The sequence below is a fragment of the Zea mays genome, chromosome 2, assembly GCF_902167145.1.
Source record: "Zea mays cultivar B73 chromosome 2, Zm-B73-REFERENCE-NAM-5.0, whole genome shotgun sequence".
Lineage (NCBI taxonomy): Eukaryota > Viridiplantae > Streptophyta > Magnoliopsida > Poales > Poaceae > Zea > Zea mays.
This window is the reverse complement of record NC_050097.1, coordinates 62,907,890-62,935,045: the sequence shown is the minus strand read 5'-3', so window position 1 is coordinate 62,935,045 and position 27,156 is coordinate 62,907,890. Positions and strand designations below refer to the sequence as shown.

General features: G+C 49.8%; 1 protein-coding gene and 1 pseudogene across 1 annotated transcript; one reads left to right on the top strand and one right to left on the bottom strand.

The window, feature by feature from the left end:
• Positions 1 to 17,093, bottom strand: part of LOC103648686 (uncharacterized) — a 29,666-nt pseudogene extending 12,573 nt beyond the window's left edge.
• A 6,838-nt stretch (positions 17,094 to 23,931) lies between these two features.
• On the top strand, positions 23,932 to 25,422 carry LOC100281271 (inhibitor of apoptosis-like protein). Its single transcript, NM_001154992.2, has 2 exons — positions 23,932 to 24,471; positions 24,561 to 25,422. The coding sequence occupies exons 1-2, from the start codon at positions 23,998 to 24,000 to the stop codon at positions 25,089 to 25,091; spliced, it is 1,005 nt and encodes a 334-aa protein (NP_001148464.2). The 5' UTR covers positions 23,932 to 23,997; the 3' UTR covers positions 25,092 to 25,422.
• The last annotated feature ends 1,734 nt before the right edge of the window (positions 25,423 to 27,156 follow it).

Sequence of the window (27,156 nt, the reverse complement as noted above, 5' to 3'; positions counted from 1 at the left end):
TCATCGACATAAATTTGGCACACAAAAAGATCACCATCGCAAGTCTTGGTAAAAAGAGTTGGATCGGCTTTCCCAACCTTGAAAGCATTAGCAATTAAAAAGTCTCTAAGGCATTCATACCATGCTCTTAGGGCTTGCTTAAGTCCATAGAGCGCCTTAGAGAGCTTACACACGTGGTCGGGATACCGTTCATCCTCGAAGCCAGGGGGTTGCTCCACGTACACCTCCTCCTTGATCGGCCCGTTGAGGAAAGCGCTCTTCACATCCATTTGGTACAACCTGAAAGAATGGTGAGCGGCATATGCTAGCAAGATACGAATTGATTCTAGCCTAGCCACAGGAGCAAAAGTCTCCTCAAAGTCCAAACCTGCGACTTGGGCATAACCTTTTGCCACAAGTCGAGCCTTGTTCCTCGTCACCACCCCGTGCTCATCCTGTTTGTTGCGGAACACCCACTTGGTTCCCACAACATTTTGCTTGGGACGAGGCACCGGTGTCCAAACTTCATTGCGCTTGAAGTTGTTGAGTTCCTCCTGCATGGCCAACACCCAGTCCGGATCTAGCAAGGCCTCTTCTACCCTGAAAGGCTCAATAGAAGAGAGAAAGGAGTAATGCTCACAGAAATTAACTAATCTTGAACGAGTAGTTACTCCCTTGCTAATATCACCCAATATTTGGTCGACGGGATGATCCCTCTGAATCGTCGCTCGAACTTGGGTTGGAGGTGCCTGAGGTGCTTCTTCCTCTTCAACTTGATCATCCTTCGCTCCCCCTTGATCATGCGCCTCCACTTGAGGTACATGTTCGTCATCTTGGGTTGGGGGATGCACCATAGTTGAGGAAGGCGGTTGATCTTGCTCCAATTGTTCCTGAGGCCGTACATCTCCAATTGCCATGGTGCGTATCGCGGCCGTTGGAACGTCTTCTTCATCTACATCATCAAGATCAACAACTTGCTCTCTTGGAGAGCCATTAGTCTCATCAAATACAACGTCGCTAGAGACTTCAACCAAACCCGATGATTTGTTGAAGACCCTATACGCCTTTGTATTTGAATCATAACCTAATAAAAACCCTTCTACAGCTTTGGGAGCAAATTTAGAGGTTCTACCTTTCTTTACAAGAATATAACACTTGCTCCCAAATACACGAAAATAAGACACATTGGGTCTATTACCAGTCAGCAGCTCATATGAAGTCTTCTTGAGGAGGCGGTGAAGGTAGACCCTGTTGATGGCGTGGCAAGCCGTGTTCACGGCTTCCGACCAAAAGCGCTCGGGGGTCTTGAACTCTCCAAGCATAGTCCTCGCCATATCTATGAGCGTCCTATTCTTCCTCTCTACCACACCATTTTGCTGAGGTGTGTAGGGAGCGGAGAACTCGTGCTTGATCCCCTCCTCCTCAAGGAATTCCTCCACTTGAAGATTCTTGAATTTGGACCCATTGTCGCTCCTTATCTTCTTTACCTTGAGCTCAAACTCATTTTGAGCTCTCCTGAGGAAGCGCTTGAGGGTCCCTTGGGTTTCAGACTTATCCTGCAAAAAGAACACCCAAGTGAAGCGGGAAAAGTCATCAACAATAACTAGACCATACTTACTTCCTCCTATGCTCAGATAGGCGACGGGTCCGAAGAGGTCCATATGCAGCAGCTCCAGAGGTCTTGAAGTGGTCATCACATTCTTGCTGTGATGTGCTCCTCCCACTTGTTTACCTGCTTGACAAGCTGCACAAGGTCTATCTTTTTCGAAATGTACATTGGTTAGACCTATCACGTGTTCTCTCTTTAGAAGCTTGTGGAGGTTCTTCATACCCACATGTGCTAAGCGGCAATGCCACAACCAGCCCATGCAAGTCTTAGCCATTAAGCATGCATCTAGACCGACCTCCTCTTTTGCAAAATCAACTAAATAAAGTTTGTCGTCTAGTACACCCTTAAAAGCTAGTGAACCATCACATCTTCTAAAGACAGACACATCTATATTTGTAAATAGACAATTATATCCCATATTACATAATTGACTGACAGATAGTAAATTATATCCAAGAGACTCAACTAAAAACACATTAGAGATAGAGTGCTCATTTGATATTGCAATCTTGCCTAAACCTTTCACCTTGCCTTGGTTCCCATCACCGAGTATGATTGAATCTTGGGAATCCTTATTCTTGACGTAGGAGGTGAACATCTTCTTCTCCCCCGTCATATGGTTTGTGCATCCGCTGTCGATAATCCAGCTTGAACCCCCGGATGCATAAACCTGCAAGGCAAATTTAGGCTTGGGTCTTAGGTACCCAACTCTTGTTGGGTCCTACAAGGTTAGTCACAATTTCCTTAGGGACCCAAATGCAAGTTTTATCACCCTTGCATTTTGCCCCTAATTTCCTAGCAACTATCTTCCTATCCTTTCTACAAATAGCAAAGGAAGCATTTAAAGCATGATAAATTGTAGAGGGACCATTCATAGCTTTTCTAGGAATATGAACAATATTCTTTCTAGGCACATGATGAATATTTTTCCTAGGCATATCTCTACCATGCATATAGGAAGAACTGGAAGCATACATAGCATAAGAATCATATGCATGTGAATCAAAAGCATTGCAACTCCTATGAGACTGTCTTCTATCATTGTACATAAAAGCATGGTTCTTTTTAGTACTACTTGCCATAGGGGCCTTCCCTTTCTCCTTGGCGGAGATGGGAGCCTTATGGCTTGTTAAGTTCTTGGCTTCCCTCTTGAAGCCAAGCCCATCCTTAATTGAGGGGTGTCTACCAATCGTGTAGGCATCCCTAGCAAGTTTTAGTTTATCAAAATCACTTTTGCTAGCCTTAAGTTGGGCATTAATACTAGCCATTTCATCATTTAACTTTGCAATAGAAGCTATGTGTTCACTACAAGCATCAATATCAAAATCTTTACATCTTTTGCAAATAACAACATTTTCTACACAAGTTGTTGATTTACTAGCTATTTCTAACTTAGCATTCAAATCATCATTAATGCTTCTTAAGCTAGAAATTGTCTCATGGCAAGAAGATAATTCACAAGAAAGCATTTCATTTCTCTTAACTTCTAAGGCATGAGATTTTTGTGCTTCTACAAATTTGTCATGTTCTTCATACAACAAGTCCTCTTGTTTTTCTAAAAGCCTATTCTTATCATTCAAGGCATCAATCAATTCATTAATTTTATCTACCTTGGTTCTATCTAGGCCCTTAAATAAACATGAATAATCTATTTCATCCTCATCACTAGATTCGTCCTCACTTGAAGAAGCATAAGTAGAGTTTCGAGTACGTACCTTCTTCTCCCTTGCCATAAGGCATGTGTGACGCTCGTTGGGGAAGAGGGATGACTTGTTGAAGGCCCTTTGCCTTCTTATAGTTCTTCTTCTTCTCCCTCTTGTTCCCTTGATCCTGATCACTATCATTGTCGGGACAGTTAGCAATAAAATGACCAAGCTTACCACATTTGAAGCATGAGCGCTTCCCCTTTGTCTTGGTCTTGCTTGGCTGCCCCTTGCGACCCTTTAGCGCCGTCTTGAATCTTTTGATGATGAGGGCCATCTCTTCATCATTAAGTCCGGCCGCCTCAATTTGTGCCACCTTGCTAGGTAGCGCCTCCTTGCTTCTTGTTGCCTTGAGAGCAAGGGGTTGAGGCTCGTTGATTGGACCATTCAATGCGTCGTCCACGTATCTTGCCTCCTTGATCATCATTCACCCGCTTACGAATTTTCCAAGGACTTCTTCGGGCGACATTTTGGTGTACCTGGGATTCTCACGAATATTATTCACCAAATGAGGATCAAGAACGGTAAAGGACCTTAGCATCAATCGGACGACGTCGTGGTCCGTCCATCGCGTGCTTCCGTAGCTCCTTATTTTGTTGATAAGGGTCTTGAGCCGGTTGTATGTTTGGGTTGGCTCCTCGCCCCTTATCATCGCGAATCGTCCAAGCTCTCCCTCCACCAACTCCATCTTGGTGAGCAAGGTGACGTCGTTCCCCTCATGAGAAATCTTGAGGGTGTCCCAGATCTGCTTGGCATTGTCCAAGCCGCTCACTTTATGGTATTCGTCCCTGCACAAGGATGCTAACAACACAGTAGTGGCTTGTGCATTTCTATGAATCTGTTCATTAATAAAAATAGGACTATCCGAGCTATCAAACTTCATTCCATTCTCAACAATCTCCCATATGCTTGGATGGAGAGAGAATAGGTGACTACGCATTTTGTGGCTCCAAAATCCGTAGTCCTCCCCATCAAAGTGTGGAGGCTTGCCGAGAGGAATGGAGAGCAAATGTGAATTTGAACTTTGAGGAATACGCGAATAATCGAAAGAAAAGTTTGAGTTAACCGTCTTTCGTTTGTCGTAGCCATTGTCGTCGTTGTCCTTATGAGAAGAAGTGGATTCATCACTGTCGTCGTAGTAGATGATCTCCTTGATGCGTCTCGACTTCTTCTTCCTTCCATCTTTGCGTCTATGGCCCGAGCCCGAGTCGGTAGGCTTATCATCCTTAGGCTCGTTGACGAAGAACTCCTTCTCTTTGTCGTTGATCACGATTCCCTTCCCCTTAGGATCCATCTCTTCGGGCGATTAGTCCCTTTGTGAAGAGAACGGCTCTGATACCAATTGAGAGCACCTAGAGGGGGGTGAATAGGTGATCCTGTAACACTTAAAACTTAGGCCACAAAAACTTGGTTAAGTGTTAGCACAATAACCGCCAAGTGGCTAGAGAGGAATCTTCAACAAAACACAATAACCAACAAGATCAATCACAAAGATGGCACGGTGGTTATCCCGTGGTTCGGCCAAGACCAACGCTTGCCTACTCCATGTTGTGGCGTCCCAATGGACAAGGGTTGCAATCAACCCCTCTCAAGCGGTCCAAAGACCCACTTGAATACCACGATGTTTTGCTTGCTTTTCTCAATCCCGTTTGCGAGGAATCTCCACAACTTGGAGCCTCTCGCCCTTACACTTGAAATTCACAAAGAAGCGCAGAGCAAGGGAGGGATTAGCAACACACTCAAGACAAGAAATCACAGCGACACCACGCACACAAGTCACAACGAGAGCTCACAACACAACTCAATGAGTTCACCACTCAGCAAGAGCTCTAATTGCTATCGCAAAGAATCAAAGGCGCGGAATCGATGTCTTGGTGCTTAGGAATGTTGTAGGAATGCTTGGTGTAGTCCTCCATGCGCCTAGGGGTCCCTTTTATAGCCCCAAGGCAGCTAGGAGCCGTTGAGAGCAATCTAGGAAGGCTGATCTTGCCTTCTGTCGACTGGCGCACCGGACAGTCCGGTGCACACCGGACACTGTCCGGTGCCCGATTTCCTTCTATAAATGGCGCAGTCGACCGTTGGCAGCCTGAGAGCCGTTGGCGCACCGGACATGTCCGGTGCACACCGGACAGTCCGGTGCCCCCTTCTAGCCATTGGCTCGGCCACGTGTCCCACGCAGATTGCGCGGCCGACCGTTGGCTCACCGGACAGTCCGGTGCACACCGGACAGTCCGGTGAATTATAGTCGTACGTCGCCGGTGAATTCCCGAGAGCGGCCACTTCGCTCGAGCCAGCCTGGCGCATCGGACACTGTCCGGTGCACCCAGACTCAGCAGAGTCTTGGCTGCTCGAGCCAAGACAATTTCAATTGGATTTTTCCTGTTTCCAGCACTTAGACACAATACATTAGTCCATAAAACAATGTACTAAGTTTGAGAAACATACCTTTATCCTTGATTTGTACTTTGTCCACCATTTTACACTTAGGCACTTGTGTTGGGCACTAAATCATCAAAATACTTAGAAATGGCCCAAGGGCACATTTCCCTTTCACTAACAAATTAGCATTTTCATTTCTAAGGTTGGCAATAGTGTCATGGCATGTGCTTAGCTCACTAGTTAATTTTTCACATTTTTCTACCTCTAGAGCATAAGCATTTTTAACCTTAACATGCTTTTTATTTTCCTTGATTAGGAAGTCCTCTTGGGAGTCCAAGAGATCATCCTTCTCATGGATGGCACTAATTAGCTCATTTAGTTTTTCTTTTTTGTTCCATGTTAAGGTTGGCAAAAAGGGTGCGCAAATTATCTTCCTCATCACTAGCATTATCATCACTAGAAGATTCATATCTAGTGGAGGATTTAGATTTAACCTTCTTCTTCTTGCCGTCCTTTGCCATGAGGCACTTGTGGCCGACGTTGGGGAAGAGAAGTCCCTTGGTGACGGCGATGTTGGTGGCGTCCTCGTCGTCGGAGGAGTCGCTAGAGCTTTCGTCGGAGTCCCATTCCCGACAAACATGGGCATCGCCGCCCTTCTTCTTGTAGTATCTCCTCTTCTCCTTTCTTCTCCCCTTCTTGTCGTCGCCCCTGTCACTATCACTAGATATAGGACATTTTGCAATAAAATGACCGGGCTTACCACATTTGTAGCACACTTTCTTGGAGCGGGGTTTGTAGTCCTTCCCCTTCCTTTGTTTGAGGATTTGGCGGAAGCTCTTGATGACGAGCGCCATTTCCTCATTGTCGAGCTTTGAGGCGTCGATTGGTTGTCTACTTGGTGTAGACTCCTCCTTCCTCTCCTCCGTCGCCTTAAATGCGACCGGTTGTGCCGCGGATGTGGAGGGATCATCTAGCTCGTTGATCTTCTTCGAGCCCTTGATCATGTACTCAAAGCTCACAAAATTCCCGATTACTTCCTCGGGGGTCATTAGTGTATATCTTGGGTTGCCACGAATTAATTGAACTTGAGTAGGGTTAAGGAAAATAAGAGATCTTAGAATAACCTTAACCACCTCGTGGTCATCCCACTTTTTGCTCCCGAGGTTGCGCACTTGGTTCACCAAGGTTTTGAGCCGGTTGTACATGTCTTGTGGCTCCTCCCCTTGGCGAAGACGGAAGCGACCGAGCTCCCCCTCGATCATTTCCCTCTTGGTGATCTTGGTGAGTTCATCACCCTCGTGCGCGGCCTTGAGTAAGTCCCAAATCTCCTTCGCACTCTTCAACCCTTGCACTTTGTTATATTCCTCTCTACTTAGAGAGGCAAGGAGTATGGTTGTGGCTTGGGAGTTGAAGTGCTCGATTTGGGCCACCTCATCCTCATCATAGTCTTCATCCCCTACGGATGGTACCTGTGCACCAAACTCAACAACATCCCATATACTTTTGTGGAGTGAGGTTAGATGAAATCGCATTAAATCACTCCACCTAGCGTAATCTTCACCATCAAATTTTGGTGGTTTGCCTAATGGGACGGAAAGCAAAGGTGTATGTTTAGAAATGCGAGGGTAGCGTAGGGGAATCTTACTATACTTCTTGCGCTCTTGGCGCTTAGAAGTGACGGACGCCGCGTCGGAGCCGGAGGTGGATGCCGTTGAAGAATCGGTCTCGTAGTAGACCACTTTTCTCATCCTCTTTTTCTTGTCCCCACTCCGATGCGGCTTGTGGGAAGAGGATTTTTCCTTCTTCTCTTTGTGGTGTGAAGAAGATTTCTTCTCCTTCCCTTTGGAGGAGTCCTTCTTCTTCTCCTTCCTCTTGGTGCGGGACTCTTTCGATGAAGTGCTCCCGTGGCTTGTAGTGGGCTTTTCGCCGGTCTCCATCTCCTTCTTGGCGTGATCTCCCGACATCACTTCGAGCGGTTAGGCTCTAATGAAGCACCGGGCTCTGATACCAATTGATAGTCGCCTAGAGGGGGGTGAATAGGGCAAAACTGAAATTTACAAATATAAACACAACTACAAGCCGGGTTAGCGTTAGAAATAAAGACGAGTCCGCGAGAGAGGGTGCAAAACAAATCTCAAGCAAATAAAGAGTGTGACACAAGGATTTGTTTTACCGAGGTTCGGTTCTCGCAAGCCTACTCCCCGTTGAGGTGGTCACAAAGACCGGGTCTCTTTCAACCCTTTCCCTCTCTCAAATGGTCCCTCCGACCGAGTGAGCTTCTCTTCTCAAATCAAAGCCGGGAACAAAACTTCCCCGCAAGGGCCACCACACAATTGGTGCCTCTTGCCTTGATTACAATGGAGTTTTGATCACAAGAACAAGTGAGAAAGAAAAGAAGCAATCCAAGCGCAAGAGCTCAAAAGAACACGGCAAATCTCTCTCGCTAATCACTAAAGCCTTGTGTGGAATTGGAGAGGATTTGATCTCTTTGGTGTGTCTAGAATTGAATGCCTAGCTCTTGTAAGTGGTTGAGAAGTGGAAAACTTAGATGCAATGAATGGTGGGTGGTTGGGGGTATTTATAGCCCCAACCACCAAACTAGCCGTTTGGTGGGGCTGTCTGTCGCATGGTGCACCGGGCAGTCCGGTGCACACCGGACATGTCCGGTGCGCCAGCCACGTCACCAAAGCCGTTGGGTTCCGACCGTTGGAGCTCTGTCTTCTGGGCCCGTCTGGATGTCCGGTGGCGCACCAGACATGTACTGTAGAGTGTCTGGGACGCCAGTATGGGCGCGCCTGAGTTCTGCGCGTGCTGGCGCGCAATAAATGCGCTGCAGGTAGCCGTTGGCGTCGAAATAGCCGTTGCCCCGTAGTTACACCGGACAGTCCGGTGTACATCGGACATGTCCGGTGAATTATAGCGGAGCAGCCGTTGTAGTTTCCCGAAGCTGGCGAGTTCCTGAGGCCGCTCTTCCTTGGAGCACCGGACACTGTCCGGTGTACACCGGACAGTCCGGTGATTTATAGTGGAGTTGCCTCTGGATTTTCCCGAAGGCGTTGAGTTTGCGCTGGAGTCCTCTGGTGCACCGGACATGTCCGGTGGCACACCGGACAGTCCGGTGCGCCAGACCAGAGGTGCCTTCGGTTGTCCCTTTGCTCTTTTGTTGAACCCAATACTTGGTCTTTTTATTGGCTAAGTGTGAACCTTTGGCACCTGTATAACTTATACACTAGAGCAAACTAGTTAGTCCAATTATTTGTGTTGGGCAATTCAACCACCAAAATTATTTAGGAACTAGGTGTAAGCCTAATTCCCTTTCACATTCATACCATGCTCCTGGGGCTTGCTTGAGCCCATAAAGCGCCTTAGAGAGTTTATAAACATGGTTAGGGTACTCACTATCTTCAAAGTCGGGAGGTTGCTCAACATAGACCTCTTCCTTGATTGGTCCATTGAGGAAGGCACTTTTCACGTCCATTTGATAAAGCTTAAAGCCATGGTAAGTAGCATAGGCTAATAATATACGAATTGACTCAAGCCTAGCTACGGGTGCATAGGTTTCACCGAAATCCAAACCTTCGACTTGGGAGTATCCTTTGGCCACAAGTCGAGCTTTGTTCCTTGTCACCACACCATGCTCATCTTGCTTGTTGCGGAAGACCCATTTGGTTCCTACAACATTTTGATTAGGACGTGGAACTAAATGTCATACCTCATTCCTAGTGAAGTTGTTGAGCTCCTCTTGCATAGCCACCACCCAATCCGAATCTTGTAGTGCTTCCTCTACCCTGTGTGGCTCAATAGAGGAAACAAAAGAGTAATGCTGACAAAAATGTGCAACTCGAGATCTAGTGGTTACCCCCTTATGAATGTCGCCGAGGATGGTGTCGACGGGGTGATCTCGTTGAATTGCTTGGTGGACTCTTGGGTGTGGCGGCCTTTGTTCTTCATCCTCCTTGTCTTGATCATTTGCATCTCCCCCTTGATCATTGCCGTCATCTTGAGGTGGCTCATTTGCTTGATCTTCTAATTCATCAACTTGAGCTTCGTCCTCATTTTGAGTCGGTGGAGATGCTTGCGTGGAGGAGGATGGTTGATCTTGTGCATTTGGAGGCTCTTCGGATTCATTAGGACACACATCCCCAATGGACATGTTCCTTAGCGCGATGTACGGAGCCTCTTCAATACCTATCTCATCAAGATCAACTTGCTCTACTTGAGAGCCATTAGTCTCATCAAACACAACGTCACAAGAAACTTCAACTTGTCTGGAGGACTTGTTAAATACTCTATATGCCCTTGTGTTTGAATCATATCCTAGTAAAAAGCCTTCTACAGTCTTAGGAGCAAATTTGGATTTTCTACCTCTTTTAACAAGAATAAAGCATTTGCTACCAAAGACTCTAAAATATGAAATGTTGGGCTTTTTATCGGTTAGGAGTTCATAGGATGTCTTCTTGAGGATTCAGTGTAGATACAACCGGTTGATGGCGTAGCAAGCGGTGTTGACCGCCTCCGCCCAAAACCGATCTGAAGTCTTGTACTCATCAAGCATGGTTCTAGCCATGTCCAATAGAGTTCGATTCTTCCTCTCCACTACACCATTTTGTTGTGGGGTGTAGGGAGAAGAGAACTCATGCTTGATGCCCTCCTCCTCAAGGAAGCCTTCAATTTGAGAGTTCTTGAACTCCGTCCCGTTGTCGCTTCTAATTTTCTTGATCCTTAAGCCGAACTCGTTTTGAGCTCGTCTCAAGAATCCCTTTAAGGTTTCTTGGGTTTGAGATTTTTCCTGCAAAAAGAACACCCAAGTGAAGCGAGAATAATCATCCACTATTACAAGACAATACTTACTCCCGCCGATGCTTATGTAAGCAATCGGGCCGAATAGATCCATGTGGAGTAGCTCAAGCGGCCTGTCGGTCGTCATGATGTTCTTGTGTGGATGATGGGCTCCAACTTGCTTTCCTGCCTGGCATGCGCTACAAACCCTGTCTTTCTCAAAATGAACATTCGTTAGTCCTAAAATGTGTTCTTCCTTTAGAAGCTTATGAAGATTCCTCATCCCAACATGGGCTAGTCGGCGGTGTAAGAGCCAACCCATGTTAGTCTTAGCAATTAAGCATGTGTCGAGTTCAGCTCTATCAAAATCTACTAAGTATAGCTGACCCTCTAACACACCCTTAAATGCTATTGAATCATCACTTCTTCTAAAGACAGTGACACCTACATCAGTAAAGAGACAGTTGTAGCCCATTTTGCATAATTGAGATACAGAAAGCAAATTGTAATCTAATGAATCTACGAGAAAAACATTGGAAATAGAATGGTCAGGAGATATAGCAATTTTACCCAATCATTTGACCAAACCTTGGTTTCCATCCCCGAATGTGATAGCTCGTTGGGGATCTTGGTTTTTCTCATAGGAGGAGAACATTTTCTTCTCCCCAGTCATGTGGTTTGTGCACTTGCTATCGATGATCCAACTTGAGCCCCCGGATGCATAAACCTACAAAACAAGTTTAGTTCTTGACTTTAGGTACCCAAATGGTTTTGGGTCCTTTGGCATTAGAAACAAGAACTTTGGGTACCCAAACACAAGTCTTGGAGCCCTTGTGTTTGCCCCCAACAAACTTGGCAACTACCTTGCCTGATTTGTTAGTTAAAACATATGATGCATCAAAGGTTTTAAATGAAAAGCTATGTTCATTTGATGCACTAGGAGTTTTCTTCATAGGCAACTTAGCAAGAGTTGGTTGCCTAGAGCTAGATGTCTCACCCTTATACATGAAAGCATGATTAGGGCCAGAGTGAGACTTCCAAGAATGAATTCTCCTAATTTTGTCCTCGGGATAACCGGCAGGGTATAAAATGTAACCCTCGTTATCCTGAGGCATGGGAGCCTTACCCTTAACAAAGTTGGACAACTTCTTTGGAGGAGCATTAAGTTTGACATTGCCTTCCCTTTGGAAGCCAATGCCATCCTTGATGCCAGGGCGTCTCCCGCTATAGAGCATACTTCTAGCAAATTTAAATTTTTTATTTTCTAAGTTATGCTCGGCAATTTTAGCATCTAATTTTGCTATATGATCATTTTGTTGTTTAATTAAAGACATGTGATCATGAATAGCATTAATATCAACATCTCTACATCTAGTACAAATAGATACATGCTCAACGATAGATGTAGAGGGTTTGCAAGATTTTAATTCTACAACCTTAGCATGTAATATATCGTTTTCACTTCTAAGGTTAGAAATAGTAACATTGCAAACATCAAAATCTTTAGCCTTAGCAATCAATTTTTCATTTTCAAATCTAAGGCTAGCAAGAGAAACATTCAACTCATCAATCCTAGCAAGTAAATCAACATTATCATCTCTAGAATTGGAAGTTGAGACATTATAAACATGAGAACCAACCTTAGCAATTAACTTGGCATTTTCATTTCTAAGGTTGGCAATAGTGTCATGGCATGTGCTTAGCTCACTAGATAATTTCTCATATTTTTCTACCTCTAGAGCATAAGCATTCTTAACCTTAACATGCTTTTTATTTTCCTTGATTAGGAGGTCCTCTTGAGAATCCAAGAGATCATCCTTTTCATGGATGGCACTAATTAGCTCATTTAATTTTTCCTTTTGTTCAATGTTAAGGTTGGCAAAAAGTGTATGCAAATTATCTTCCTCATCACTAGCATTATCATCACTAGAAGATTCATATTTAGAGGAGGATTTTGATTTAACCTTCTTCCTTTTGCCGTCCTTTGCCATGAGGCACTTGTGGCCGACGTTGGGGAATAGAAGTCCCTTGGTGACGGCGATGTTGGCGGCGTCCTCGTCGTCGGAGGAGTCGCTAGAGCTTTCGTCGGAGTCCCACTCCCGACAAACGTGGGCATCGCCGCCCTTCTTCTTGTAGTACCTCTTCTTCTCCTTTCTTCTCCCCTTCTTGTCATCACCCCTGTCACTGTCACTAGAAATTGGACATTTAGCTATAAAGTGACCGGGCTTACCACACTTGTAGCAAACCTTCTTGGAGCGGGGCTTGTAATCCTTCCCCCTCCTTTGCTTGAGGATTTGCCGAAAGCTTTTGATGACAAGCGCCATCTCCTCGTTGTCGAGCTTTGAGGCGTCGATTGGTTGTCTACTCGGTGTAGACTCCTCCTTCTTCTCCTCTGTCGCCTTAAATGCGACCGGTTGTGTCGCGGATGTGGAGGGATCATCTAGCTCATTGATCTTCTTCGAGCCCTTGATCATATACTCAAAGCTCACAAAATTCCCGATTACTTCCTCGGGAGTCATTAGTGTATATCTTGGATTACCACGAATTAATTGTACTTGAGTAGGGTTAAGGAAAATAAGTGATCTTAGAATAACCTTAACCACCTCGTGGTCATCCCATTTCTTGCTCTCGAGGTTGCACACTTGATTCACCAAGGTTTTGAGCCGGTTGTACGTATCTTGTGGCTCCTCCCCTTGGCGAAGACGGAAGCGACCGAGCTCCCCCTCGATCGTTTCCCGCTTGGTGATCTTGGTGACTTCATCACCCTCGTGCACGGTCTTGAGTAAGTCCCAAATCTCCTTCGCACTCTTCAACCCTTGCACCTTGTTGTATTCCTCTCTACTTAGAGAGGCAAGGAGTATGGTTGTGGCTTGGGAGTTGAAGTGCTCGATTTGGGCCACCTCATCCTCATCATAGTCTTCATCCCCTACGGATGGTACCTGTGCACCAAACTCAACAACATCCCATATACTTTTGTGGAGTGAGGTTAGATGAAATCGCATTAAATCACTCCACCTAGCATAGTCTTCACCATCAAAAGTTGGTGGTTTGCCTAATGGGACGGAAAGTAAAGGTGTATGTTTAGAAATGCGAGGGTAGCGTAGGGGAATCTTACTATACTTCTTACGCTCTTGGCGCTTAGAAGTGACGGATGCCGCGTCGGAGCCGGAGGTGGATGTAGATGAAGAATCGGTCTCGTAGTAGACCACCTTCCTCATCCTCTTTTTCTTGTCCCCACTCCGATGCGGCTTGTGGGAAGAGGATTTCTTCTTCTTCTTCTCTTTGTGGTGTGAAGAAGATCTCTTCTCCTTCCCTTTGAAGGAGTCCTTCTTCTTCTACTTCCTTTTGGTGCGGGACTCTTCCGATGAAGTGCTCCCGTGGCTTGTAGTGGGCTTTTCGCCGGTCTCCATCTCCTTCTTGGCGTGATCTCCCGACATCACTTCGAGCGGTTAGGCTCTAATGAAGCACCGGGCTCCGATACCAATTGATAGTCACCTAGAGGGGGGAGTGAATAGGGCGAAACTGAAATTTACAAATATAAACACAACTACAAGCCGGGTTAGCGTTAGAAATAAAGATGAGTCCGCGAGAGAGGGTGCAAAACAAATCTCAAGCAAATAAGGAGTGTGACACAGGGATTTATTTTACCGAGGTTTGGTTCTCGCAAACCTACTCCCCGTTGAGGTGGTCACAAAGACCGGGTCTCTTTCAACCCTTTCCCTCTCTCAAACGGTCCCTCCGACCGAGTGAGCTTCTCTTCTCAAATCAAAACCGGGAACAAAACTTCCCCGCAAGGGCCACCACACAATTGGTGCCTCTTGCCTTGATTACAATGGAGTTTTGATCACAAGAACAAGTGGGAAAGAAAAGAAGCAATCCAAGCGCAAGAGCTCAAAAGAACACGACAAATCTCTCTCGCTAATCACTAAAGCCTTGTGTGGAATTGGAGAGGATTTGATCTCTTTGGTGTGTCTAGAATTGAATGTCTAGCTCTTGTAAGTGGTTGAGAAGTGGAAAACTTGGATGCAATGAATGGTGGGTGGTTGGGGGGTATTTATAGCCCCAACCACCAAACTAGCCGTTTGGTGGGGCTGACTGTCGTATGGTGCACCGGACAGTCCGGTGTACACCGAACATGTCCGGTGCGCCAGCCACGTCACCAAAGCCGTTGGGTTCCGACCGTTGGAGCTCTGACTTCTGGGCCCGCCTGGATGTCCGGTGGCGCACCGGACATGTACTGTAGAGTGTCTGGTGCGCCAGCATGGGCGTGCCTGACTTCTACGCGCGCTGGCGCGCAATAAAGCGCTGCAGGTAGCCGTTGGCGCCGAAATAGCTGTTGCCCCGCAGTTACACCGGACAGTCCGGTGAATTATAGCGGAGCAGCGGTAACGAATTCCCGAGGCTGCCAAGTTCCAGAGCCGCGTCCTCTTGGAGCACCGGACACTGTCCGATGTACACCGGACAGTCCGGTGAATTATAGCGCGCCGGCTCTAAAAATTCCCGAGGCTGAGGAGTTCTGCGCGAAGTCCCCTGGTGCACCGGACACTGTCCGGTGGCACACCGGACAGTCCGGTGCGCCAGACCAGGGAGCCTTTCGGGATGCCCTTTAGCTCTCTATTTTGAACCCAACATTGGTCTTTTTAATTGGCTTGTTGTGAACCTTTGGCACCTGTATAACTTATACACTAGAGCAAACTAGTTAGTCCAATTATTTGTGTTGGGCAATTCAACCACCAAAATTATTTAGGAACTAGGTGTAAGCCTAATTCCCTTTCATAGTGCACGCCGGTGGCGAGGCCGACCACCATCTACGTGAGCCCAAGGGCCTTGGCGGTGTCCCCGTTGCCGTATTCCTCGGGGGAGGCGGTGCCTGAGAAGACGGCGACGAGGTCCACCATCTAAAGCACGAGGTAGGCCATGAAGCCGAGTGACCGTGCGGCCTGCGTCCAGGCGTAGGCGGCAGGGGAGGTCGCGTGGACGAAGCGCAGTGGCTCCAGCCCCGTGGTGGCCGCGGTGAGCACAAGCGTCGCGAAGTAGATGGCGAGGTACGCCTACGCCAGCAGCAGCGCGCGGTGGAGGACCGGCAGGTACGGCCTATGCGCCGCACCAACGCGATGAGCATGAAGAGCGGCAGCAGCAGCAGCACCGCCACTGATGCTGCGGAGGAGGCCACCACCGCCCACCGACCGCCGAGGATCAGGCGCACGCCGTCAGCGATCCCGGCGTTCGTCGCGGACAGGTACGCCTTGGAGTGCTGCGAGAGGCGTTCCAGGTCCGGCATCAGCGTCTCCTGTAGCTGACTCGACAGGTCCCGGAACTCGGAGATGAGGTCGTCGGTGCCTTCCTCTGTCTGCTTGGTCAACACAACGTCCTCCTCAATCCCCACCTCCGCCGCCGACTCCTCCTTGCTGACGATGATCGCATTGGCTTTTGCCTTGGCGTCGGCAAGCACCGACGCCTTCTTGCCTGATTTGGTCAGCTTGGCACTGGCATCCACGGTCGAATTGGCCGCCAACGATTTCTTTGCCTTCCCAGTCGCGACGACAGCTCAAATTTGGTGCTCGTCTTGGAAACCGTGGTGGACTTTGCCAAATCGGCGCCCTTGCCCTTGGCGCGGGGTGTGGGGGGAGGGGGGGGGCAGAACCGTGCACCGTGAACGCCTACACTATAGTCTTAAGTAGTAGTAGAGATAAGATGCTTGATACATCACTCTAATATACATGAATATACAAAACTAAAACCACTGATACCCAGCAAACATAATGTCATGATACCCCGAGGAATTTCAACCGTATATCATTAATGAAACAATTTGCCCCACAGAAATTCTAACAAAAGTTGAATTTACCATAGTGCAAGAATGTTGTGATTTTGGTGCTTGCTCGAACCACGGATGCCAAAATGATAGAAGTGATTTAGCACGCAAAACACATAAGAGTAAGAATTTGTCATCGTGTTTTGGTAGGAATAAGAAACGGAGGAGCAGGGTGTATGTACCTGCGCAAGATGGCTACGACACTGCCGTCGGACCCTTGTAACACGACGTCTGGCTTAACCACGACCTGCTCATTTTTGGTGTCCTCGATGGTGAGCTGCGCAGGTTGATGTGCATGTGCATGTGCCTTGGATCCAGCGATGAGGCGGAGGTAACCTCATCTTATGACAATCTTGTGGAACCGGTCCATGGTGGCTCTTTGGAGAGAGTTGATGTGTCGCCGCTGGACTTCGCCACTGCCATTGGAAGGGTGGCCACTTTTGTACCTACAATTTTAGCTTAGGTTATGCCAAGCTAAGACTCTTAACATAATAACTCATCGAATATTCGGTAACCAATTATTAAATTTGCTGAGCGATTGAAACAACATAATACCAAAAACACATGGCGTCAGCAATCAACAGTGTATGAAAGACCAAACAGGGGAGGGGAGAGCGGCCGGTGCCGGGTCGGGGTCGGCGTGGTGGAGCGAGTAGAGTGGATCTAGGGAGACACGCGCAGATGGAGACATGCACAGACGGCGAGATTTGGGCGCAGACAGCAGAGAGGAGAGCGGGGGCGAGAGAGACGGCCATACGCGCGCGGGGATGGCGACGAGATTTGGAGATTCTCCTTCCGAGGGAGGACCAGATCCGACGCAGTCATCCATGCGTGGGATCCGGGGGCGGGGGCTCTGCTCGCGGGTGGCTGGATGTGGGTTCACACGTGGGCGCGGATGGAGACGCGCGCAGATGGCGTGGGCGCGGACAGCAGCGAGGAGAGCGGGGGCGAGAGAGATGGCCAGACGTGCGCAGATGGCGTCGGGGATGGCGGCTGGTGTTGAGCGGAGCGGAGGGTGTCACGGGTGGGAGTGGGAGGCAGAACCGTGCACCACACCGTGTGGACACCTACACTGTAGTCTTAAGTAGTAGTAGAGATAATAGAGGCATAACTTTTAGAGGTGTCAATGGAGACCCAATACCCGTTACCCAATGGGGAATTCCTCTATTAGGGTTAGGGTATAGCAAGATTTTAATTCTCATGGATACAGATTTAGGAAAATTTCTTCCCCCCGTTAGGTATGTGCATGAGAAAGCAGAATTCGAACCCATATGCACCTAGTAAAATTAAGTTTGCAGCTCAATAGACAATAAGCACAACAACTAACCTACTTCTCCAAACCCTTTTAAGCATCCATCCATCCCAATCCAGACGGCTAGCCACCAGCTGACCTGCGCTCCGGTCTACACGTCACTTTGTTTTTGCTGTTTTATATGGTTAAACAATATTTTTTGTTACTTGTCAGATTTATTGGAGATGTATTGTTGGGTGTCGTGTGACTGTTAATGTCATATAAAATATAATATGATAATATTTTTCTTGTCGAGGATAGGGTCCCGATATCGAATGAGGATGGCTATGGGATGAGCGCCTCTTTGTTTTCCTACGCTAAAGTTTAGTACATATCTCATCGAATGTTTGGATGATGTTTAGAAATATTAAATATAGTCTAATTAGAAAACTATTTATGCAAATAGGAACAAAATATAATGTTATACCACGATGAGTATGGCCATATGAGGATGATAACGGAAATAAGTGTAGCTTCATGGGGATGTGTATATGTGTCCAAACCCAACGGAAAATTCCTAACACATGTCTCGTTTAATCGGTTGACGGAAGCGGCTCGTATAAAACATTCACCTCAGTTATACCACTATTGGTAGAGATGATTGTGTGCTTTGATTAATAGAGGGCGCGGCTTGTTTCTAGGCCAGCCCTGCCATGAACAGACACGGTCACCCCATAGCGTAGAGGACAGCGTCAGTCAAAACAATTTGTGTAGCAGTAATCCTAGGCGTGAAACAAAACCCTTTTCAATGCCGGTAGGTGGCCGCCTGGCCCTGTGCGAACGGGACGTACCGCCTCGAAGCCTTCGGACTCGGTAGTCTGGATCGTTCTGCTCCAGCAGCAGGCGGCGGCGGCGAGGCATTCTGTGCACTGCACGCGCCTTTATTCGCGCAGGCACGACGCCCTGCTCTGGCCCTGAGAATGGGGGACCGCCTCGACGCCGCAGGCAGGGAAGCGAGGGGCACGCGGGAGCCGGACGGACGCTGGGCCTTCATCGGCCGGTGAGGCGCGATGCGCGGCCGTGCAGTGCCGCGTGGTCCTACGTGCGCGGGGCGGCGGGGCCGACGACATGTACAGGCGTTGGGAGCTGCTGGAGTGGTGGAGCCCCCGGGCTACCCGGCGGTGCCGTGCCGCGGTGCTGCTGCTGCGCGCGCGCGGACGATAGCGCTAGCTTTCTCTACCCTACCCCTACTCACGCCGTGCATGTCATGTGTATAGGCTGCGCTAGGCTCTGGTCCACCCACCGGCGGCTGGTTGCCGCTGGACTGCATCGCGCGTTGCCAACGCGTCCGCACAAGCCTCGGGCTGCCTAGCTGTTCCTGTTCTGTTCTGTTCTGATCCCACGTCGCGGCCCATGTCGTCGTCGGCAGTGTCGCATGCTCCTAAGTCCTACCACAGGGCTAGCTCATACGTGCGGAAGGAAACAGAGGCCGTGAATGAATAGGCTCGTGTCAAGGCACTGTGTGCAAACAGCCAATTTAGCTTTACATCTTTTCTATATAGTAGGTGACTAGCTACTGACTACGTACTATAGGCGATCGTATTGTGTGCGTTGGATCTGCGCGCCGTGCATTGCATGCATGCAGACATGTGACCCCCCGCGGACTGTGCACCGGATGGGAGGTCAGACAGGCCGGCCAGGCCACGGGCTAGCTAGCTACAGCATCCGATGGGCGATGGCCGATGGCCGATGGCCGATGGGCTAGGCATACGGTGCTCGCATTCATCCACGCACTGCTCGTGCTCGTGCCACCGAGAGCCGTACCCGCGTGCGTGTCGCGCTCGCGCGGCGTATATGCATGCATGGGCTAGGGCTGGGCGCGCCCGTCCCGCTCCATGATGGCGAGCGGCGTCTGATTCGTGCGGGACACGGCGCCGTTGTCGCCTTGTCGGGGGTACTGACTGGCACCGTGCAATGCATGCATGCATGCAATGCAAGCACACTCGATCGGTGCACTGCACACTAGTGCAGCAGCAGTACACAGGTAGTACCACATCTGCGACTGCGCGCGCGGCACTGTGGCGCGAATCCGTCGTCGTGCGCGTTACTACTGTGTTGATTGACGTCGTGCATGGACCAGCGGGTGACGCGGGCAATGTAGCTGCTGGCCCAGCCAGTACCACACCGCATAGCGCGATCGCGCTGCATTATGGGCGAGATCGCGACCGGCCGTCCGGCGGACCCGCCTGAGTCGACAGCGTACGAGCACAAACACATGACAAAGATGGTCGATCTGTGGTCTCGTTGAGATGCTGAATGAACACAACAGCAGCTCTCTTCGTGCATGCATGCGTGCATGGGCGCCCGTCCGGTGGCCGTGGGGGCAGGGAAACAGACCTACTACGTACACCCGTACGCGGCTTAACTCGCGTCCACTGTATGCAATTGCTGTTGGAGCAGTTAGTTTCAGCGTTTCACCCATCGATCGACCATGCATCAATGCATGTTTGTCACTGTCGATGGTCCCGCCCGAGCCCTGCTGACTCGATTCCGTCCGATCCGATGGGAGGGGGGCCTGTCCGGCATGCAGCGCGGGGCCGACGGCGCGCGCAGGCGCAGCAGCGGCCGGCGGTGCATGGCGACACATGCGCTGGCGGATCGCCGGATCGGAGGCGGAGGACCGGCCGGCCATTACCGCCTGTTGGTGGTCAGTACAGTCACGCTCTTCCCGTTGCGCGCTGTTAATGCGCGGGGGGCGCGTGACGTGTGTGTGGGATCACCGCGCAGTAGCTAGCGCACGGCTCCACACACCTGCACGGCGGTGTGGCAGGGCAGGTGGGGCGTACCGCGTACGTACCGCGTGTAGTACGTACGTTGGCTTGGCGCGCGCGACACTGATGAGCTGAGCAGCGGCATTACTTGCGTGGACCGTGTTGGTGTTGCTAGCGCCGATCCACGATCTGTGCCGCGGCGTGTCTGATGTGGGTGGTGGATGGTCCCGCCGTCCGACGTGCCCCGCCGGCCGGCCCCGTCCGCGTCCGCGTCCGCGCGCCGGGGTGTCAAGGATGACGACTGACAAGGCCCGTGCCAAACGGATGGACCGGCTGGTGTACGAGCCGTCAAGAGCACGAGGACAAGCGCACCGACTGGGCTCTCCGGGGACGGACGACGGGGGCCGGGCCGGGGCGATGGACAGCGCTGTGGTAAATGGCTGACCCCACTGCTCGTCTTGGTGTTCTACGAGAGTACAACACGCGTGTGGAATGCAGAAGTATATATGGCCCGGACGCTACGGTCCATCGCGAATGGTAAAAGAATGGAGGTGTGTTGGAACCGGACCGCCGATAAGTCCGTTGGTGCCGCCCGCGCACATACGGCGAGCCCACCCAGGCTGTCGGGCCGCGACACACGCGCCCGTGTCCGTATAGCAGCGGACTTTAGGTCTCTTAGGCCAACACTCCCCCCAAAAAGCTAGCCTAATATGGGTTGCACCCTCAACCATATAAACCATGTTTTTCCACTCTCACCAGACAATGTGGGACTATTCCCAACAATCTCCCCCTCACACATTGTGAGCCGAGATTTGTCTGAGAATGCACTGGGCCAACCTGGCTTTGATACCAATTGTTGGAACCGGACCGCCGACACATGGCGTGTCCGTTGGGGCCGCCCGCGCACATACGGCGCGCCCACCCAGGCTGTCGGGCCGCGACACACGCGCCCGTGTTCGTATAGCAGCGGGCTTTAGGTCTCTTGGGCTAACGCTCCCCCCAAAAAGCTAGCCTAATAGGGGTTGCACCCTCAATCATATAAACCATGCTTTTCCACTCTCACCAGACAATGTGGGACTATTCCCAACAAGGTGGTCGCGCTGATACCAGATGGATAATTAAGAGTGTGTTTGGTTTGATGAACGAAGTGATCTATCTTTTTCTCACTTCTCACTTTTTTATTTGATTTGTGGAATAGAATGGTTTGATCCATCACCATCTCATTCCTCATAAACTAATAATTAGTATATACATGAGTAGTGAGTTGATTCCACCAAAATTGATGGAATAAACTTATGATACATCACCTCATTAAGCACAGAATGACTCCATAAACCAAACACACCATAAATGTATATACTCCTACTATAGTACTATACTAGTATGGACTTTTACTATAATATATATAATTTCTCCGCTCTAAATCAAATATACTTCTAGTTATTATATATCCGCACAGAAGCCTTTTGTTTAGCTGTTTAGATAGAAATGCTAGAATTAGCATTTACTTAGGGGTGATAATGTATCCTGATTCAAATGCCTTTTCATAAAATGTTAGGGTTCTAAATAAATTTTAGTTCTAAAATTAATAGAAACATAGCCTGATCCCAGTATAATCCGATTCTTAAATCTTATAGTGTAAAATTTAGATCTCATTGTCACCCCTACATTTACTCGAGTCGAGTGTAAATAGGTTGCGACACGGACGTAATGGATCAGGATCTCAATGTTCAAGATGAATAGGAATAAAGTTTGATCCTTAAATTTTATAGGGTAAAATTTAGAGCTCATTATCATCACTACCGCCATGCAAGCTTAAAGAAGTTTAATGCTCAAGTAAAAAAAGTAAATTAGGTCAACCTATTTTTTTACAGTATTTAAATTCTATCGAATATCCTATTTTATTCTTTTTTGTGTCTAAAAATATTTTCTATTGGATCACAAAAGTTTCACACTATAGGTCCAACTTTATTATAATATGAAAATTCAAGTAACGTAAAGGCAATCATTCAATTGCTCAAATATAAATACTCAAAGTAAGAAAGGTTAAAATAAGGAGATAACTTTTCTGAGGTATCAAACCGTTGACACTCCCTACTCCCTACTGGTCTTTATCATAGTACTCATACAAGAGTATCGCTTCTCATTGAACCACACAAGGTTAAGTTCTATCTACGTATCAATTCTTCGTCACTCTAGTATAGTGAATCACTTGCAACTATTTGCACCTTGAGTTGCGCAACACATAATATTCATTGGGTGACCACCAAACTTTTATCACCATCAAACCATATAGGTGATGTCGATCATCAACAATAACAAGCACAAAATCTCACTTTACTAGACCAAGGCTAATGAGAATGGTGGGTGCACACTTGTATCGCTACTCGCAATACACTAATGAGACCACTAATTTCACGATTATCAAATCAATTATCTCACTAGGCAAAGGCTCTCGCTTTCACTCTAATAGGTTTTGTTCAGCTGAACAAATGGTTAAAAGACCTCAAATGGACAAGATGTAGAGATATATGTAGCTCAAAGATAGAGAACTAGCCAGACATGTCTAATGCACACATACCTCCACTATTGTACATGTTCGATGCAAGCTTCAATGGCTAGTTCAAAAACTACCTATTATTATATCAGTATCTCTTGGTATAAATGAACCCTCACAAGACACGTCTAGTGAGTACACCGCTTGATGTGCACATTACAACACATATATGAGTGTCTTGTATAGTGTCGCATCTGGTGCCTCATTAGATACATCTGATGAGTGCTCAGTGTCTCACGCGCATCTACAACCCTCTTAGGATGTCCTATCTAGTGTCATATTTGGTGCTTCATTGGATACGTCTAGTCAGTGCAAATCCTCTCGCATTCTTTTTAAGCGCTATCCAGATGCCATGTTAGATGCACCATATTAGGTGCACGCTAGACATTCTGATGCTGACCATTAGCATTTAAATATAGAAAATAAACTCTAACATCTTATTTAAATGATTATTCGAATATAGTTAAAGATAGGAAACGTGAAGACTCTCTAGAGTATAAATAAAATATAGAAAAAGTTGTTGAAGATTGAAAAATATAGAAAGTATATTTTTTATGTAAATAAATTTTTAAACAATAATTTATAGAGTAAAATTTAGAAATACAACCATAATCGAGCAAATAAAGAAAAAAAGGCACAGCATCAAGCAGGCAGCATGCTACCAGAGGCCAGAGGTAGGTAGGCCACCCTTTGTGTGCTGGTCCACGAGGACCACCACCACTCTACTCCACGTCTCGCATCACGGTCACGCCAATCAATCGCCAGACAACAAAATGAAAGGAAAAGAAAAACCATGACAGATTGACGGGAAAAGAAAAAGAAGCGTGGTGGCGCAGACAAGGCGAGGCGGGATAAAAAAAAAGGTATTGGTTCCGGCGTAAACGATCGCCATTATTAAAGGCGGGGAAAAAGAGAGGTCGCAGCAGCATCCAATCCGTTCGCCTGCCGCCTGCCTGGGCCTTTGCCCTGCCTCCCTCTCCTCGTCAAGATAAACAAAAAACCGGCAGCTTTTGTCTCCTTGCAGGCGCCCCACACACCCAACGTGTCTTCCCCGCCCCGCCCGACCCCCCGTATATATAACTTCCCTCCCACCCCTTGCCCTTGCACTACCCAGTACCCAGTAGTCAGTAACCACATCTCCTCCCCCTCTCCCGCAAAGACAAGGCCGGTGTCCATGGCCGTCCAGGCGCAGCACCTACTCAACCCCGCCTTCCTGCCCCACGACATGGGGCACGCCTTCAGGGCACTGGAGGGCGCCACGGTCGGCGGCGGCGGCTCCGCGTTCCTCGACGAGCTCGGCTTCGGCGGGTGCGCGCCGGCGCCGGCGCCGGCGCCCTTCGAGGTCGCCGCGTTTGGCGACACCCAGCCGCGCAGCGAGCTCACCTGCAACGGCGGCGGCGGCGACAACAGCAACGTGTTTCTCCCGAGGAAGCGTGCACGCGTCGCGCCCGGGTTCCTGGATGATGCCCACCAGCAGGGGTTGGTTCTGCCGGTGCCGCAGGGCCAGGTGTTCGCCGGCGACGTGCAGAGCAGGGAGGCAGGGTGCGGCGCGGCGTCCACCAGTGGTCGGGCGGCGGCCACCACCAACGGCGTCCTGTCGCTGCTCTACCGCCAGGGCATGGAGATCGACGCGCTGGTGCGGCTCGAGGTGCGTGGTAGTCAGTCGTTGCCGTCTTGACAGATCCGGCGAGCTCCCCCACACGTTGTCTGACTCTTGCTCGCGTGGTCTTGCCGCAGACCGAGAGGATGCGTGCGGGGCTGCAGGAGGCTCGGCGGAGGCACGCGCGCGCGGTGGCGGCGGCCGTGCAGCGCGCCGCGGCGGGGCGGCTGCGGCTGGCGGAGGCCGAGCTGGGGCGCGCCCGCCGCCGCAACGCCGAGCTGGAGGAGAGGCTCCGGCAGCTGGCCGCCGAGGGGCAGGCGTGGCTGGGCGTCGCCCGGAGCCACGAGGCCGTCGCCGCGGGGCTCCGCGCCACGCTGGACCAGCTGCTGCAGCAGCAGCAGCCCGGCGCCGGCGTTGGCGGCGGCGAGGCGGAGGACGCGCGGTCCTGCTGCTTCGAGACCTCCCCGCCGGGCCCCGTCGCCGACGACTGCGACGCCGCGTCCCGGGGCTCCTCGCCGCCGTCGTGCAAGTCCTGCGGAGGCGGCGACGCGTCCGTGCTGCTGCTCCCGTGCCGCCACCTCTGCCTGTGCCGCGCGTGCGAGGCCGCCGCCGAGGCGTGCCCCGTCTGCGGCGCTAGCAAGAACGCCTCGCTCCAGGTCCTGCTGTGACGAGGCGGGAGGGGCCCTGCCGGCGTGTTGGTCCCGCGCGGTGGCGGCACTCGTTGTCCAATGAGATCCGCTGGCTCCCGGGGTCAGGCGGCGAGCTTTGTTGAGTAGTAAATGTAGAGATGCTCCAAGTTGCAGCATAGTAGGCTAATTTTAGACGCAGTTAGCTGTACTACTGGTAATTGGCACTAACTTCTGTTCTCCCCTGGAATATCTTTCTGGTACCTTGTTTCTCAGATGTGCTAGTAGTATTTTTTTTTGGGGTAGTGTTGGCTTGTTGTATTAATGAGGAGATCGGCCAAAGCTTAGATACGAAAAGCTATGGTATTCTACTATACTTGGAGCTTCCCTCGACATGTATTATTGTTTCAGCGTGACGCCAAATCTGCTTGTAGTTGTACTGAAGCATCATGTTACCAACGTGGAGTGGCGATCTGGCACTGTTCACATCGTCCACGGCCAGGATGGAGGCCAGCAGTAGAGGGGATCGCATCTGCCGAATGGGCAGCGTGGTCCCACCAGCGCTGCGTGCGGGCGCTGGTCTCTCCTCTCGCCCACACCGCATAAATGACGCGAGGGTACTCCCGGGACAGATCTTTGTCTGTACAAAATTGACTTGTCCGGTGCGTCATCCCCGTCCCGTCAAGGCCAACGTACTACGTTGCGGTCGGTCAGTCACCGAGTAGTGGCAGTCCGTAGAAGTGGCGTCGGTTTTTACCGCGCGCTGGGTGTAGCAGAGACTCGGTACACGAGACGGCTCAGATGGATCAGTCTGCGTGCGTGCGTGCTTGCTTGCTTGGTAGCTAGCTAGCTTGCCGTGTTGTGGGGGACGCGATTCCTCATGGTGGGGTCCAGCTAGTAGTACGGTTCATGGCTAATCACACGCCCCAAAAGTTCTGCTGGTACGGTAGGACTGCAAAGGCGGAGGCAGCTGTTCTCCAGTCAAAGCCGCGGCCTGCGCTCCAGAAAAGATGCGACCAAGGAAACCAACCAGCATGGGGAAGGAACGCCGGAGCCTCGGAGGAGAGGAGAGGAGACAAGGCAACTGCCACTCCTTTCGTGCGTGCGTACCGGACTCCCGGTGCCCGGCCCGCGTGCAGGCGCGGCGCACGCAGTTGCCTCTGCCTCTCTGCTCTCGTGACGTGAAGCGGCAGCCAAGAACGACGCTTTTTTCTTTGTTAAGCCGCGTAATGGCCGGGGCATAGATAGGCGAGGCGACTCCAGTCGTCCACTCCACGTCTCCACTCTCCACCTCGCATTTGCCTTTCGCTAGGCTGCTACGGCACTGACCTTTTTTTTTGGGGGTCTTGACAGCATTGGTTCCTTTTGGAGGAGTCATGTTGACAGGAGGCACTACACTACACAGCACCAGCAGAGCAGGCGCAGCCCATACAGTACAGTGTAAAGTGCAGGATAAAAAAAACGCGGTGGAAATGGAAATGAGGAGGAAGAAAAAGCGAGCGAGCACTTCGAGAACGCGGATCTCCAGCCATCGACCACCGGCCTGTGTGCCACTGCCCGCCTTCCCCCCTTTGCTTGCTTTCCATCTCTTCTCTCCGGTGGGTCCTCCTCCTCCCCCCATGCTCGGCGCATTGTGGAGCGTGACATGTCAAAGGCGACGGGAGCACGAGCCCAACCTACGAGTAGCTTTTTCACTTTTCTCCCTTCGTCTACGCGTACTACACTACACCTACAGGCTAGTACACACCTACTACAGGCCACGGCGGCGACCATTTTCGATAGCAGTAGTAGCTTTTGTCCTCGATTCGGCGATCCACAAACTGCAGCAGCACTTATTAATTTATTAGGGGTCCAATCTGCGATGCGTTTTAGACTACTAATGGGATCCTCCACATGCGTGCATTAGCATCGGCGGCATGCTTCTCTGTGAGTACTAGTACGGGGGTCGAGTCGAGTTCGAGTACAGTGTGTGGTGCGCTTTCTGTCCGCTGCCACTTTTCTCTGCACTAAGTTAAGTTTACCGGGGGAGTGGTATCGACACGTGACTGCCGATTCCATCGAGGCCGTGAGATTCGGCTCGCGGAATTTCCTGGGGGGCAAAGCCGGT

Bases quoted from the DNA above. Each gene is read 5' to 3' on its own strand.
- LOC100281271 (NM_001154992.2), top strand. From the start codon at position 23,998: ATGGCCGTCCAGGCGCAGCACCTACTCAACCCCGCCTTCCTGCCCCAC. The intron at 24,472-24,560 runs GTGCGTGGTAGT...GTCTTGCCGCAG, and splicing joins ACGCGCTGGTGCGGCTCGAG to ACCGAGAGGATGCGTGCGGG.